Raw genomic sequence first — 12,990 nt, 5'->3', positions numbered from 1 at the left:
GTACGCAAGCCCGGAGCATGCATCGAGAAATTCAAGCAATAGGAGTATTCTGCCTCTAGAGTTGGTATAATTTTTGGACTACCGGTGGTAAAAAGCAGAAGCTGATCCACAAAAACATAATTAATCCCCAGAAACTTAAAATGTCAAGGCCACATTCACCAAGTAAACATTAATCTTTCTCGTTTACGTTTTGATGTTTTCATGGGGGGGGGCACTGCCAAACGAACGTAATTCTATCGCGAGAAGGGAGAATTAGCAAATAAAAAGGAAGGGGATTAACGCAGAGCGTCACAGGTTCTTTTATTTACCTTTCGCGACACAACTTACAGATGTTATATGTAAAAAAAAAAAAAGCCAAAAAAACCCATCGAAGATGTCAGGAAACCTTTCCTTCCGTCATTTCACCTCACCTGGCGTCTCATTAGCTACCCAGACCAGCGCTCAGCTTCGCAGTCAGGCAGCCTCTGGCGAGCATGCAGTAAACAGCGCCGAGTCCAGGCACGAACACAGGGTGAGGAGGGTTCGCCAGTCTCTTCCCCACCATGGCTTTGTGGACGTGGATGTTTGATACCCTACCTGTCTTCCCAGTTCCGCTCGTCACTCAAGCCAAGAAAAGAGAGTAAAAAAGCGGTAAGGGTAAAGGAGAAAATGGGTAAGACTCCGGGCAGCCACGCGCGCACGCGCGCCAAGACCAAACGCGGTGACCAGGGGGCGGGGCCGAGTCGCGGCGCTGGAGCTCCGCCTCCTTCCCCCACCCCCACCCCCACCCCCCCGCGCAGGGGAGTGACTGACTCTCGCCAGCCCCTCCACGTCAATCAACCCTCCTCCTTCTCGCACTCTCTGCACCTTGTTATTAATCTTAGTACCGATATCGCGCGGACGCCTCTCCCCCGGCCTTCGGGGGTGTGAACGTGTGTGAGCGAGAGCGAAGGCACCGAAAGCTGGCGTCTCTGTGCGGCAGCCTTGGGCCCGGCAGCAGCAGCAGGCGCAGCAGCAACCCCCGCAGCGGCGGCAGCCCCAGCGCCAGGAGGCCAAGGCCAAGGCCAGGTTCTGCGCCGCTCTCGGAGTAATAGCCGAGGCTTCGGAGGCTGCGGGGGCGCCGCTTCCTCCGGCAGGGGGCTTTCGCGTCGGCGGCCGCGGGGCCTCTCCTGAGCGCCCAGGGTCACCGTTCCTGAAACCCGGCGGCGCGGCCCTCGTCCCCCTCCCCGCCCCCAGTCCGTGTCCTCGCTCCCGTCAGCCGTCCTCTTCGCCGCCGCCTCTGCTGTTCCTCAGGCGGCCCGGCCCGGCCCGCCCGCCCCGCGTCCCCTCCGGCCGGTGCCTCTCCCCCCGGCGGGCTGCCTGCATGTCTTTGCTGCCCTCAGCCCCGCCGCCACCGCCGCCGCCGCCTCCCCCGCCGCCGCAGCACCAGCACCAGCAGCAGCCGCCCCGCCGCCGCCGCCGCCGTCGCCGCCCGGACCCCGGCGCGCTGAATGCAGGTGAGGAGGGGGCGCAGGCCCTCCGCGACCCCAGGCCCGGGCGCCTTGTGCGCCCGTCCGCCCGCGAGCGGGGTGCGGGCCCTGCCTGTCGCGGCGGCTTCCCTTCGGGGCGGGCGGGAGCGAGGCCCGCCCGTGGGTGTTTGTGTTTGCGTCTGCGGCTTCGGAGGGGAAGCATCTGTGGGGGCCTGGTGCGCGCGCGCGCGTGTTTGTGTGTGTGTGTGTGTGTGTGTTTCCCGTGCCGGGGGGAAATGGCTGCTGTTGCCCCTCCTGGGCCAGAGGAAGAGAATGAGGTAAAGTGTTTTTGTGCCTCCTAGTAGATCGAGAATGGTGGGAAGAGGAGCGTGTCCCCGGGGAAATGAGGTGGGAGAGGGACAAATGCGAGTGTGGGTGTGCGAGTTGGGACTCTGGCGGGCGGGGAGGCTGCCTGAGGACCCAGAGCGAGTGGGTGTGTGTCGGGTGTGGGGTTGACCCGCGTCGCTGTCGGAGGCGGCGAAGGTTCCGGGGTGTGTGTGTGTGTGTGTTGGGGGGGGGCTCCGCGCCCAGGGCCCGGGACTCTGGGGGCGGATTTCGTGTGTCTGGGACCCCCCGAGTGGCGTGTCCCTCCCTTTTTGTGGCCGAGGCTCCGGTGCCTCGCAGGTGAGAGCTTCTCGGCTTCGGCCCGGCCGGGGAGGGTAGTGTGTGTGCGGCACGCGCACAGCAGCCAGGCCGGGAGAGCCGCGGGTCGGGGCCGCGCCGCTGTTCCCGGGGCCCGGCAGGAAGCGCGCCGGCCTGCAGCGCGGCCTAACCGCCTCGGCGCCCGCCCGCCAGCGCGCCAGCCTCCCGCCAGCCTCCCGGGACGCCTCCCGGGACGCCGGGCCCGCGGGGGCCCAGGGCGCTGCCTCAGGCCTGGGCAGGTGAGGGTCGGAGGCGGAACGCGCCGATTGCAGTCGCCTCGGCCGCCTCCGCGTCTGCTGAGGAGAGGCGAAGGCAGATTTTGGCGTTCGAACTGCAAGCTCTTCCCCTAGCCGGCGGTGGGACCCGAGGGAAAGTGAATCAAAGCAGTAAAATCTCGGGAATACGCGGTGTTGAGATCCCTTCCCTTCGTCTTTCTCTGAAGGCTGGGTGGAGAGACTAAGTACACGTTTTCAGTTTTCGTTGCAGATATTTTCTCTTGGATAATATGTATGCAATTTTTAAGAAAACATTTTTCTTGAGAGGCGGGGGAAGAAATGGAGCCTGGCTTCCCTGTCCTGTGGTGTTGGTGGGATTGGATCGATTTTGTGCATTTGAAATTGTTTTATCCTGCCTCCTAGGGGGAAAGGCGTGTACGCGCCGAGCTGAGGAGGTCGGTGAGGAAGAGGAAGTTACTGTAGCTGTCATCGTCCTTAACTCGGCCTCTTTAGCTGTTTAGATGGATTGTGTTCAGGAGTTTGGCTGAGCCGTTTGTACACGTTGGAAGCACAGTACTACATTTTACTACCGTATTGCCCCTACTTATCTTAATTGTCAATCAGGATAGTCACGTACAAACAAGTTTTCACTCAGAATCTCCAGAACCTAGATCGAGTAGCCTTTATTGTCTACCCAGTGTGTGCTCCTGGGAAGCTATTTTGAGGGTAGTCTAAGCAAAACGGAACTATAAAGATAAAGCTGCCAATAGGTGTACAGTGCATTGTAGACCCAAATAGAAATGGTATTTGGGTAATTATTTGCTCTACTTTACTCCACCCTCTTTCCGTTTGCATTTAGTAAGCTCATCTAGCTAAAACCCTATGGATAAAGTCATGATACAGATGGGATCTTTGCAGACCATGCTCTGTATAAAGGCCAGATAGCTCTGTTTCTAAACTGGTCTCACAAAGAAATGTTCCAGGCTGTTCACTGGGAACAAGAGTGGAGGGAAGAATAGGAGTGGAGAGCTGTTTTCTATGACCACTGCTGGAAAAACAACGTATGTAGTTTAGTGGAAAAAAGGACTTGTTTTACAGACCTCAGAACTCTGGCTGTGCCATTTTTCTTAGCTGTTTGACCTTAGCAAGTTACCTAATGTCTATAAACCTCAATTTTCTCATTTGTAACAAGTAGATAATACATTTATAGTAAGATTGTCCTGGAGGTAGAATGAGAAAACATGTTTGGCACATAGTAGTTGCTTAGTTAAATATTCCTCCTCCTGCGGCCCTGATTGTGGGCACTGAAAAACATGTATAGAAGTACAAATACCCATTTGATAATTGAGAGCAATATTATGTAACTGTAGGTTAAAAATCAAGACAATAGAACATTGCAGAGTCCTTTGATAATACATAAGGTATATATAAACAATTTTAAGTTGTATTTTGTGTCTTTCCTAGAAATGAGACTGTCATTAAAGTGGCCTAGTATATTAGTTTATAGACTGTCTAGTCATACATTTTTACCCCCATATTTTTGAATAGGCATCTCCCAGTTTCCCTGTTCTTTATGAATTCTATGTAGTCCTGGAAAAAATTGTTCACACTGTTATGTAGCACATATATGTTCCAGTACAATCAAGCATTAAAATGGATCAAGAAACTATAGTTTACCCTTATAGATTCACAAAGAATAGTGCCCAGAAAATTGCTGTGTAACTCTTTTAGTTTATGTTGACTAATTTGGTAAACAAAAACCTCTTGGAATATTTTCCTGAATGGTTTAAGGAAAAATCCTCAGTCAGCTTTCAATAGTTTTCCATTTTTATTCTGTGTGGAGTAGTAAATGTGCTGTTCAATTTTAATTGTATTGTGGTGGGAAAAAAATACAGAATTTAAAGGCAATGGAGAGGTTAAAGAAGGATTTTTTTCTTTTTTCGTGAAGGCAGGGTGAAGAGAATGTGGGAGGAGTTTCATTGGGTTAAGTTTGTACTATCTGTTTACTAATGCCAGGTTTCCCAGTTAGGCCTTATTTTTATCAGCAATGTTAAACTTTTAAAAAAAAACCTGTAAAGCACTAAAATTTTAACACTTTTATGAAGCCCAGTAGGGAGAACTTTATTAGAATGCAAAATGTCATGGTTTTGTTAAAGTATGTGTCTTACGGGCATGTGTGCATTTACAATGAACAGAGTTATCTGCCATATGGTTATATTTAAAGGAAGAATTCTTACCTTAAGAATTATAGATGATAATAAAATAAAGAAATACACGGAAATTATGGATAATTTTTAATACTTTAAGAACAGTAAAATAGTGAATTTTGCCTTTAAGTATATATTAGATATTACAAATTAGACATGAATTACAATGTTTTAAAGCACTTCATAATTTTTTAATTTGGGAAAATTGAGGAAAACATTTCTTTGTAATTATGAAAATACACTGAACTAAAATAAAATATTAAGACATCTGGACAGTAAAATTTATTAACAGTGGAACTGCTCATTGCTATCATTGTTTAAAGTAATTATGTTACAACAAAATTAAGGTGGAAAATTGTTTAGATTTTAAAATTTAATGTTACTTAAAGAGCTTTTAAACAATCTTTCCAAAATAGCCCTTACAAATGTCTTTGGGGGGAATTGAAATACATAAGACTTTGTGCATGTATTACTTTGGATAATGCTAATTAGGGTAATAAATACACCAGAATTTCAGTGGCTTAACACATGTAAGTTTGTATTTTGCTCATATGTAACAGTTCTGTGCAGGTGCTCCTGGTTAGCAGGCTTGTGGCTTTCCTCCATGTGGTATCTGAGGGACCCACACTCCTTAACATCTATGGCTCTAGCATTCTTTAGGGCTTTGGAGCCTTGTGTGTTACTTACAGGCCATTTCTTAAGAACTCCCAGACTTAAAGTGACAAACATCTGTCCACATTGGACTGGTGAGAATTTGTCACAGAGCCTTATTTGAATGCAAGGGGGATGGGAATGTAGTCCCCAGATGGTGGACGGCTTGGGGCATTTCATGATGTTGTTTTAGATGGTAGCGTATATTTATGAAATTATGTCAAAAAGGTGAGTTATAATACTTGAAGGAGTTAAAGCCACAAGAGGAGGAAGAGCTCTCTCCTATGAGGAGTTTGAATGACAAGTGAAATCTAGCTATTTAAAGATACAAATTTTACAGAGAACATAACAATTGGATTTTATAACCTTTAGTAGGTCTCTCCTTTACTATCTAGTTATCAACCGTCATTGTGGTCTACTGGTTTCGGCTCTTTGAGTTTTTCTCTTTGTACTTTGAAATCAATTGACTTTGAATTTCAGTTTCTGTGTTACAGTTCCATGGGAAACACAGTTTTGAATTTTAACTCTCTCTTTAGGATAAAATGTTATTATTACTTAATACTTTAAGGAAATATTTAGGTGGACCTTACTATGTTTTCTTGTTTGCTGTTGCTGTTTTTGTAATTCTAAAGTCATTTTAATATATGTGAGACTTCGCTCAACAATAAAATCGTCAAATAAACAACAAAGGTTTAATTATTAACTTGTGCTCATGTTTCATGATGAAAATACTACAACTTTCTTTAACTGCACTAACAGTGAGCCTCTAGTATATTAAATGAATTTTATCTCTGGGCAACTTTAATTTTAATTAAATCATAACATTCTTCCATTACGTAGGATTATTGTAATGTGAAACCTTAGCTCTGTGTTCTCCACGTATTTTTATTCTGAACAGTTGGGTTAAAGATCTGAGGAATTTTATATATATCTGTATTCCTCCAAAAGAAGCTTTTTTTTTTAAGATTTTTATTTATTTATTTGACAGAGAGACAGTGAGAGAGGGAACACAAGCAGAGGGAGTGGGAGAGGGAGAAGCAGGCCTCCCGCCAAGCATCGCCATGCGATGCGGGGCTTGATCCCAGGACCCTGGGACCGTGACCTGAGCTGAAGGCAGACGCTTAAGGACTGAGCGACCCAGGCACCCCTAAAGGAAGTCTTTTGAGTAGTCTTGTTAACTACTCCATGGTATATATTTTTAATGCATTTTGAAAATTCCAGCCCTTATTTGAGGGCCCATTCTTACACTTGGTTCTAACGTACGAAAGAAGTAGAAGAAACCCTTGCAAAGCTTGTAGGTTATGAGGAAAGGAGATAAAACATATAATTCAGTTATTTCAAAACAATGAATGAACAAGCGCAAGTCACTACAGTATAAGCTGTTCGCAGACATTCTGAGGGAGTAACATGAAATGGGATGGTGGGTGGGTCAGGGACTACTTAAAAAATTGGGAGGGTTTTTTTGGTAACAGTTTTTTTGAGATAGAATTCACTTACCATAGAAGTAGCCCATTTAAAATATGTAACTCAGTGGTGTTTGGTATATTCACAGTTGTGCAGCCAGCATCATAATTTTAGAACATTTATATCACCCGAGATATAAATCCTATATCCTTTAAGAGTACCCGCCATACTCCCATACCCTTAACTTCTAGGAAATCACTGATCTGCTTTCTGACTATATTCGCCTATTCTGAACATTTCATACAAATGGAATCTTAATGTAATATGTGGTCATTCATTACAGGCTTGTTTCACTTACCCCATTTTCAGGGTTTCATCCATATTGATTTCATTCTTTTTATGGCTGCATAATATGCTATTGTATGCATATATACTACATTTTGTTTATCAGCTAACGGACATTTGGGTTATTTCTACTTTTTGGCTATTATAAATAATTCAGTTATGAACATTCATATACAAGTTTTTGCGTACATAGTTTCAGTTCTCTTGGGTATATGCCTAGGAGTAAAAGTGCTGGATTGTATGCCTCTGTGTTTATTTTCTCTTTCTTTATTTTTTAAAGATTTTATTTTTTAAGTAGACTCTACCCAGTGTGGGGCTCGAACTCAAAACCTTGAGATCGTGAGTCGCATGCTCTACTGACCAAGCCAGCCAGGTGTGCCCCATGGTGCCTCTGTATTTAAACTTTTGAGGAACTTCTGTTTTCCAAAGTACCCTCACCATTGCACATCCCTACCAGCAGTGTATGAGGGCTCCGGTTTCTCCACATCCTTGCCAACGTTTGTTACTATCTTTTTGATTATAGCTGATCATAGCTCTCCTACTGAGTGTTAGTTATTTCACTGCAGTTTTGATTTGCATTTCCTTAAAGATGCTGAGTGTCTTTTCATTTGTTTATTGGCCATTTGTATATATATTTTTTGAGAGGTATGTATTCAAATCCTTTGCCCATTTTTAAGTTGTTATTTATCTTTTGATAACTCAGTTGTAACAGTCTTTTGTATCTTATAGATACAAATATTTCCCCCAAACTTGGTGAGTTATCCTCTCACTGCCATGATGATGTCTTTTTAAAGAATGAAAGTTTTAAATTTTGATGAAAGTTTAATTTTTTTTAAAGATTTTATTTATTTATTTGACAGAGAGAGACACAGCGAGAGAGGGAACACAAGCAGGGGGGAGTGGGAGAGGGAGAAGCAAGCTTCCCAGGGAGCAAGGAGCCCAATGTGGGGCTTGGTGACCTGAGCCAAAGGCAGACCCGTAACGACTGAGCCACCCAGGTGCCCCGAAAGTTTAATTTTTTGTTGCTTGTGCTTTTGGTGTCATATCTAAGAAAATTGTTTACTAATCTAAGGTCATGGAGATTATGCTTCTGTTTTGTGCTAAGAGTTTTTTAGTTTAGCACTTATATTCTTTTTTTTATTTTATTTCATTTATTTATTCATGAGGGACAGAGAGAGAGAGAGAGGGAGAGAAGCAGAGGGAGAAGCAGGCTCCCAAGGAGCAGGGAGCCCAATGCGGGACTCGATCCCAGGACCCTGGGATCACGACCTGAGCCGAAGGCAGACGCTTAACCATCTAAGCCACCCAGGCGCCCTAGCACTTATATTTAGATTTATGATCCATCTGAGTTAATATCTGCATATGCCTCGATGTAGGGAGTCTAACATTATGTTTTTTGCATGTAGATACCTAGTTGTCCCAGTACCATTTGTGGAAAAGACTGTTCTTTGCCCATTTAATTGTTTTGTCATGCCTCTGGAAAATCAGTTAACTATAAACTTGAAGGTTTATTTCTGGAATTAGTTTAATTCCATTGATTTGTTTGATTTTCATTATACCAAGTACTGTCTTGACCACTATAGCTTTATTATTGAGAAGGGGAAATCTTCCAAATTCGTTCTTTTTCAAGATTGTTTTAGCTATTTGGTGGATTTCCTGTTTCCATATGAATTTCAGGATCACCTTGTCAATTTCTACAATGAAGCCAGCTGGAATTTTGATAGGAATTGTGTTAAATCTGTAGATAATTTGGGGAGCATTGCCATCTTAACAATACTAAGTCTTTTCCATTTATTTAGATTTTCTTTGATTTTTTTCCCCCAACAGTATTTTTCAGTTTTCAGAGTCTAAGTTACTGCATTTATTCCTAAATATTTTATTCTTTTAGATGCTATTATAAATGGAATTATTTTCTTAATTTTGGGGGGTTCATTGCAAGTGTATAAAAATACAATTGATTTTTTCTCTTGATCTTGTGTCTTGCAACCTTGCTGAATTTGTTTATCAGGTCTAATACTATTTTAGTTCATTACATAGCATTTTCTGTATAACAAGGGTCATGTCATCAGTGAAGATAGTTTTTACTTCTTTTCCAATCTGGATGCGTTTTATTTCATTTTCTTGTCTAATTGTCTTGGCTGAAACCTCCAGTACATTGTTGAAAAGAAGTGTCAAGAACAGATAATCTTGTCTTGTTCCTGATCTTGGGGGAAAGCATTCATCTTCCACTATTAAGTATGTTGTTAGCTGTGGGGTTTTCATAGATGCTCTTTGTTAGGTTGAGGAAGTTCTATTTCTAGTTTGTTGAGTGTTTCTCTCATGAAGGGGTTCTGGGGTGTTAGGGTTGAGTTTTGAGGGTAGTATGAAATATGGATTACAAAAGTGAAGATACTGTGTCCAGTATTGAGAGGCAGGTAATAATGCTTAACTTGTTTGAGAGAGAGGAGCTAGCTTTCACCACCCTCTTTTCCCTCTCCCTTATTTCCTCCCCTCCGTACTCCTTTAATGTTCTCTAATTGCCTTCCCATTGATCCATATACACATTTGGAGGGGATTAATCCTTTACTGAAGATTTTCTGAATAATTCAGCTTTCTTGAGTAGTGGAGAATATTGTTTCTCTTCAAAAAACGTTTAATAAAAACAATGTGAGGATTTTTTTTTTTCTGATTACATTGATAGCTAGTTTGGAGGGGGACACAGTTAAGCAGAATACTAAACCATAAATGAAGAGCTAACCATAGGATAAAAAAGATGGGAACACATTTTTGTGATTATCGAGGGTGTAGTTAATGAAGAATTCCATATTTATTTTGAACCTGGTTGTTAACTGACTTTTTCCCAAATTATTTCAGCATGAATGGTTTTGTTTTTGTAAGTTTTCTAAAAAACTTGTTAGCTTTCTTGGGAATTTTGTTCTGCAAAGTAAGGTTATGTTTCATTTGATGTGATTATTACCCTTTAATTTTTGGAACTTCAATTGTGTGTCCATGCAGCTACATTCTGATTAGATAAATATTTTAAAAAAGACTTATTTCTGTCCCATGTTATACATCACAGAAGTTAAATAACTTTGGATTAGCCAGAATCTTCCTGTTTACAAGTCAAAATTAGTAAGTGGTAATAGATTTTTTGTTCTGTATTCTCTTTTGTAGCAGGATACATTTCATTTTTTTTCAGATCACATTAAAATCTCTTTACAGAAAAATTTTTAATTTTTTTGAAGAAATAAGTAGTTCACTTTGCTTTGTGAGGGACTAATACTGAATAGATGCCAGGTATTTTGGGGCTTTCATATTGTTTATTAACAGTAGAAATTAGTGACACTAATTGGTGACACAAAGTAGAAGTTATAACACTTTATCTTCTTATATTCATCTGCAGAGAGAACCTCTCTGTAATCTTACAGTTTAGAATCTTTTTCTCTTCCCACGTTACTTAGATTCCCTAAATGAGTAACATAGATCAGAGTTATATAATACCAGTTACAAATACTACTAAGAGAATAGAACTAAATATAGGCTATACTAACTGTAATGTCTCTTTATACAAAGACTTTCTTGCTGTCTGATCATGTTTAAATTTAAAACCAAAAAACGGGCAAGAGTATGTTCTGCTATAGGTTCATGTCAGCGCAATCTTCTGTAATTTATGAAATAATACATTGTGAATATACAGAATATGATCTTGAAACAGTACAAGAATTTTAATCACTTTAAAGTATACCTCACTTAATAAATACTAAGTTTCAGCTGGCTACCAACTATTGTATTCAGGGTTCTGGGCAATAAAAAGTTTGGAAGGTAATCATTTTTACTAGGAAGTGGAACGGGTATTTATTGGACTGCTGAGAACTAAGGACTGTGAAAAGCCATCTCCTTCCCTTTAAATAGTAATCTGAACTAGTTTTCCTGAAAATCCTGTGGAGTATGATTCTCATTCTGTAGGTGGTTAATAATGTGAGCCCTTAGATTCTTCACTTCCTAGCTCTTGGGGAAACTCCCTACACCATATTTCAGTTTCCTCATCTGTAATAGGGAGATGATAATAGTTCTTATCTTGCAGGGTTGTTGTGAGGATTAAATCAGGTATATCTATAAAGTACTTAGAACAGTAGTATGTGGCACATCCATATAAAAAACAAAACTTGGAACTGATAGTACTGTTTCTTATTATTAGGATCCATACAAGTTAATAACAAGTCTTAAATATTGGTGAAATCAGTATTTAGAATAGGATCTGTTTGACTCCAGAATACTTGAACTACTTATACATATAAGGGATTTAAGCCCTGATAAATAGCAAGTGTAAGCAGAATATGCTGACAAAGACCATTAAGTGCTATAACATAGAGTACATACCAGTTTGTAATCTACAAGGATAAAGATCTCTCCTTTTTGGTTAGGAGAAGGAAGGAAAGGAAAAGGTAGTGGAACACTGCAGCGTCCATTATTGCTCCTTTAACTTCTGTTCCTTTGTATACGTTTTGTCACCAGAGAAATCCTTGCAAAAATTCATTTGACACTGCTTAAGTTCTCTTCTTAAAATCCTTCAATAATAGTAATAGTTACTATTTTTTGGTTGCATACTATGTGCTGAGGGCAGGAGTTGGTGTTTTATGTAAAGGGCCTTATATAGTAAATATTTTGGCTTTGTGTGGATCACATTAAGATCTCTGTCCTATATTCTTTGTTTTTTGTTGTAGTTTTTATTATTTTTTTAACAGTCCTTTAAAAATGTAAAACCATTAATTGCTGGCAAGCCAAGCTGTAATTTGCTGACCTCTCTTAGGAGATTTACATGAATTCTTGTTAGAATCCTGGCAAAATTGCTATTATTAATCCCTATTTTATAGTTGAGGATACTGAAGCTCAGAGAGGCAAATTTGATGAAACTCACATAACAAGGAAATGACAGCTCAAATTCAGATTTAGGTCATTGGAATTCCTAAACCTGTGTACTTTCCAGGATATCCTGCTGCTGCTTACTTTCTTTAGAAGGAAGTGGAGATTTCATAGGATTATGTGTAAGACCCATCATGATCTTGTCCTTGTGTACTTCTCCAGTATTATCATTTTATTACTCTACTCTCCTGAACATATTCCCTACACTTGTCATACTGAGTAACTTATAGCTTGGTTTATGGTTTGTATGTGCCTACAATACTTTACACTTGATGAGCTCATTGACTTTTTTTAATAATTCACCTTAGCTTGTTCCTACTCTGAGAAATCTTGCCTGATGATACTTCCAGTCTTTGTTTCATGTTTTTTCTCTCTGCTTCCCTAGCATCTTGTGCATTCTTTTTTCATAACATTTACCATATTGTTTTGTATTTACCTGGTTTCTATTTCTACTTTTCCATTAAACTGTGAGTTTTTAAGGGCAGAGATACCTTACTTTGTAGCCCAAGTTGTTTGTAGGGGTTAAACCCCTACTGTGTATCAGTGTACTGAGTGTTTAGTATATATTAGGGGCTTAGTTACTGTTTAATAAATGCATGAATAATCAAATGGCATTGCAAATGGTAGAAATGACATCAAAAAATATGTAGTAACAGAAAGGAAGTCCAGGTTCAAGTTTGAGAGGGAAATTTAGTTAATTTCTGGTTAGCTTCCAGAGGTTCAGTGACAACAAGGAGGCTGATAAGGCAAATTGGAATGTGATTATTAGGGAGGGGTTTGAATGCCTAGATAAAGAATTTTAGTGTTTTTTTTTTTAAAGATTTTTATTTATTTATTGAGAGAGATATGATAAAGAGAGAGCATGAGAAGGGGGAGAGTCAGAGGGAGAAGCAGACTCTCCGCTGAGCAGGGAGCCCGATGCGGGACTCGATCCCGGGACTCCAGGATCATGACCTGAGCCAAAGGCAGTCGTGTAAACAACTGAGCCACCCAGGCGCCCAAGAATTTTAGTTTTATCCTATGTTCAACTCTAGAGCAGCCAAGCAGTCTTTTACATCTATAAATTGAGGTTCTCTTATTAATGCCTGAATTTTGTTATAATGTTGTTTTACATGATACTTCATAGGACATAGCAAT

The 12,990-nt window shown here is 41.3% G+C and overlaps 1 protein-coding gene across 4 annotated transcripts in view; it reads left to right on the top strand.

Annotated features, from left to right (window-relative positions):
• The first annotated feature begins 286 nt into the window (after nucleotides 1–286).
• CNOT6L (CCR4-NOT transcription complex subunit 6 like) overlaps nucleotides 287–12,990 on the top strand; it is a 102,689-nt gene continuing 89,985 nt past the window's right edge. Inside the window, exon 1 of one of the 4 annotated variants that reach the window (XM_027598656.2) lies at nucleotides 287–630. Coding sequence is in view for 2 of the 4 variants with exons in the window: in XM_027598654.2 (XP_027454455.1) it covers nucleotides 1,761–1,765 (5 nt within the window). In the remaining 2 variants the exon portion in view is untranslated. Of the gene's footprint in view, nucleotides 631–1,172; nucleotides 1,476–1,646; nucleotides 1,766–1,817; nucleotides 1,836–12,990 lie in introns of those variants that run through there. The other 3 variants (XM_027598658.2, XM_027598654.2, XM_027598655.2) reach the window with 3 other exon arrangements.

This window comes from Zalophus californianus, chromosome 2 (genome assembly GCF_009762305.2).
Source record: "Zalophus californianus isolate mZalCal1 chromosome 2, mZalCal1.pri.v2, whole genome shotgun sequence".
In the NCBI taxonomy this organism is placed as follows: Eukaryota; Metazoa; Chordata; class Mammalia; order Carnivora; family Otariidae; genus Zalophus; species Zalophus californianus.
Note: the sequence above shows the minus strand (reverse complement) of the source record. Positions and strands in the feature narration are given on the sequence as shown.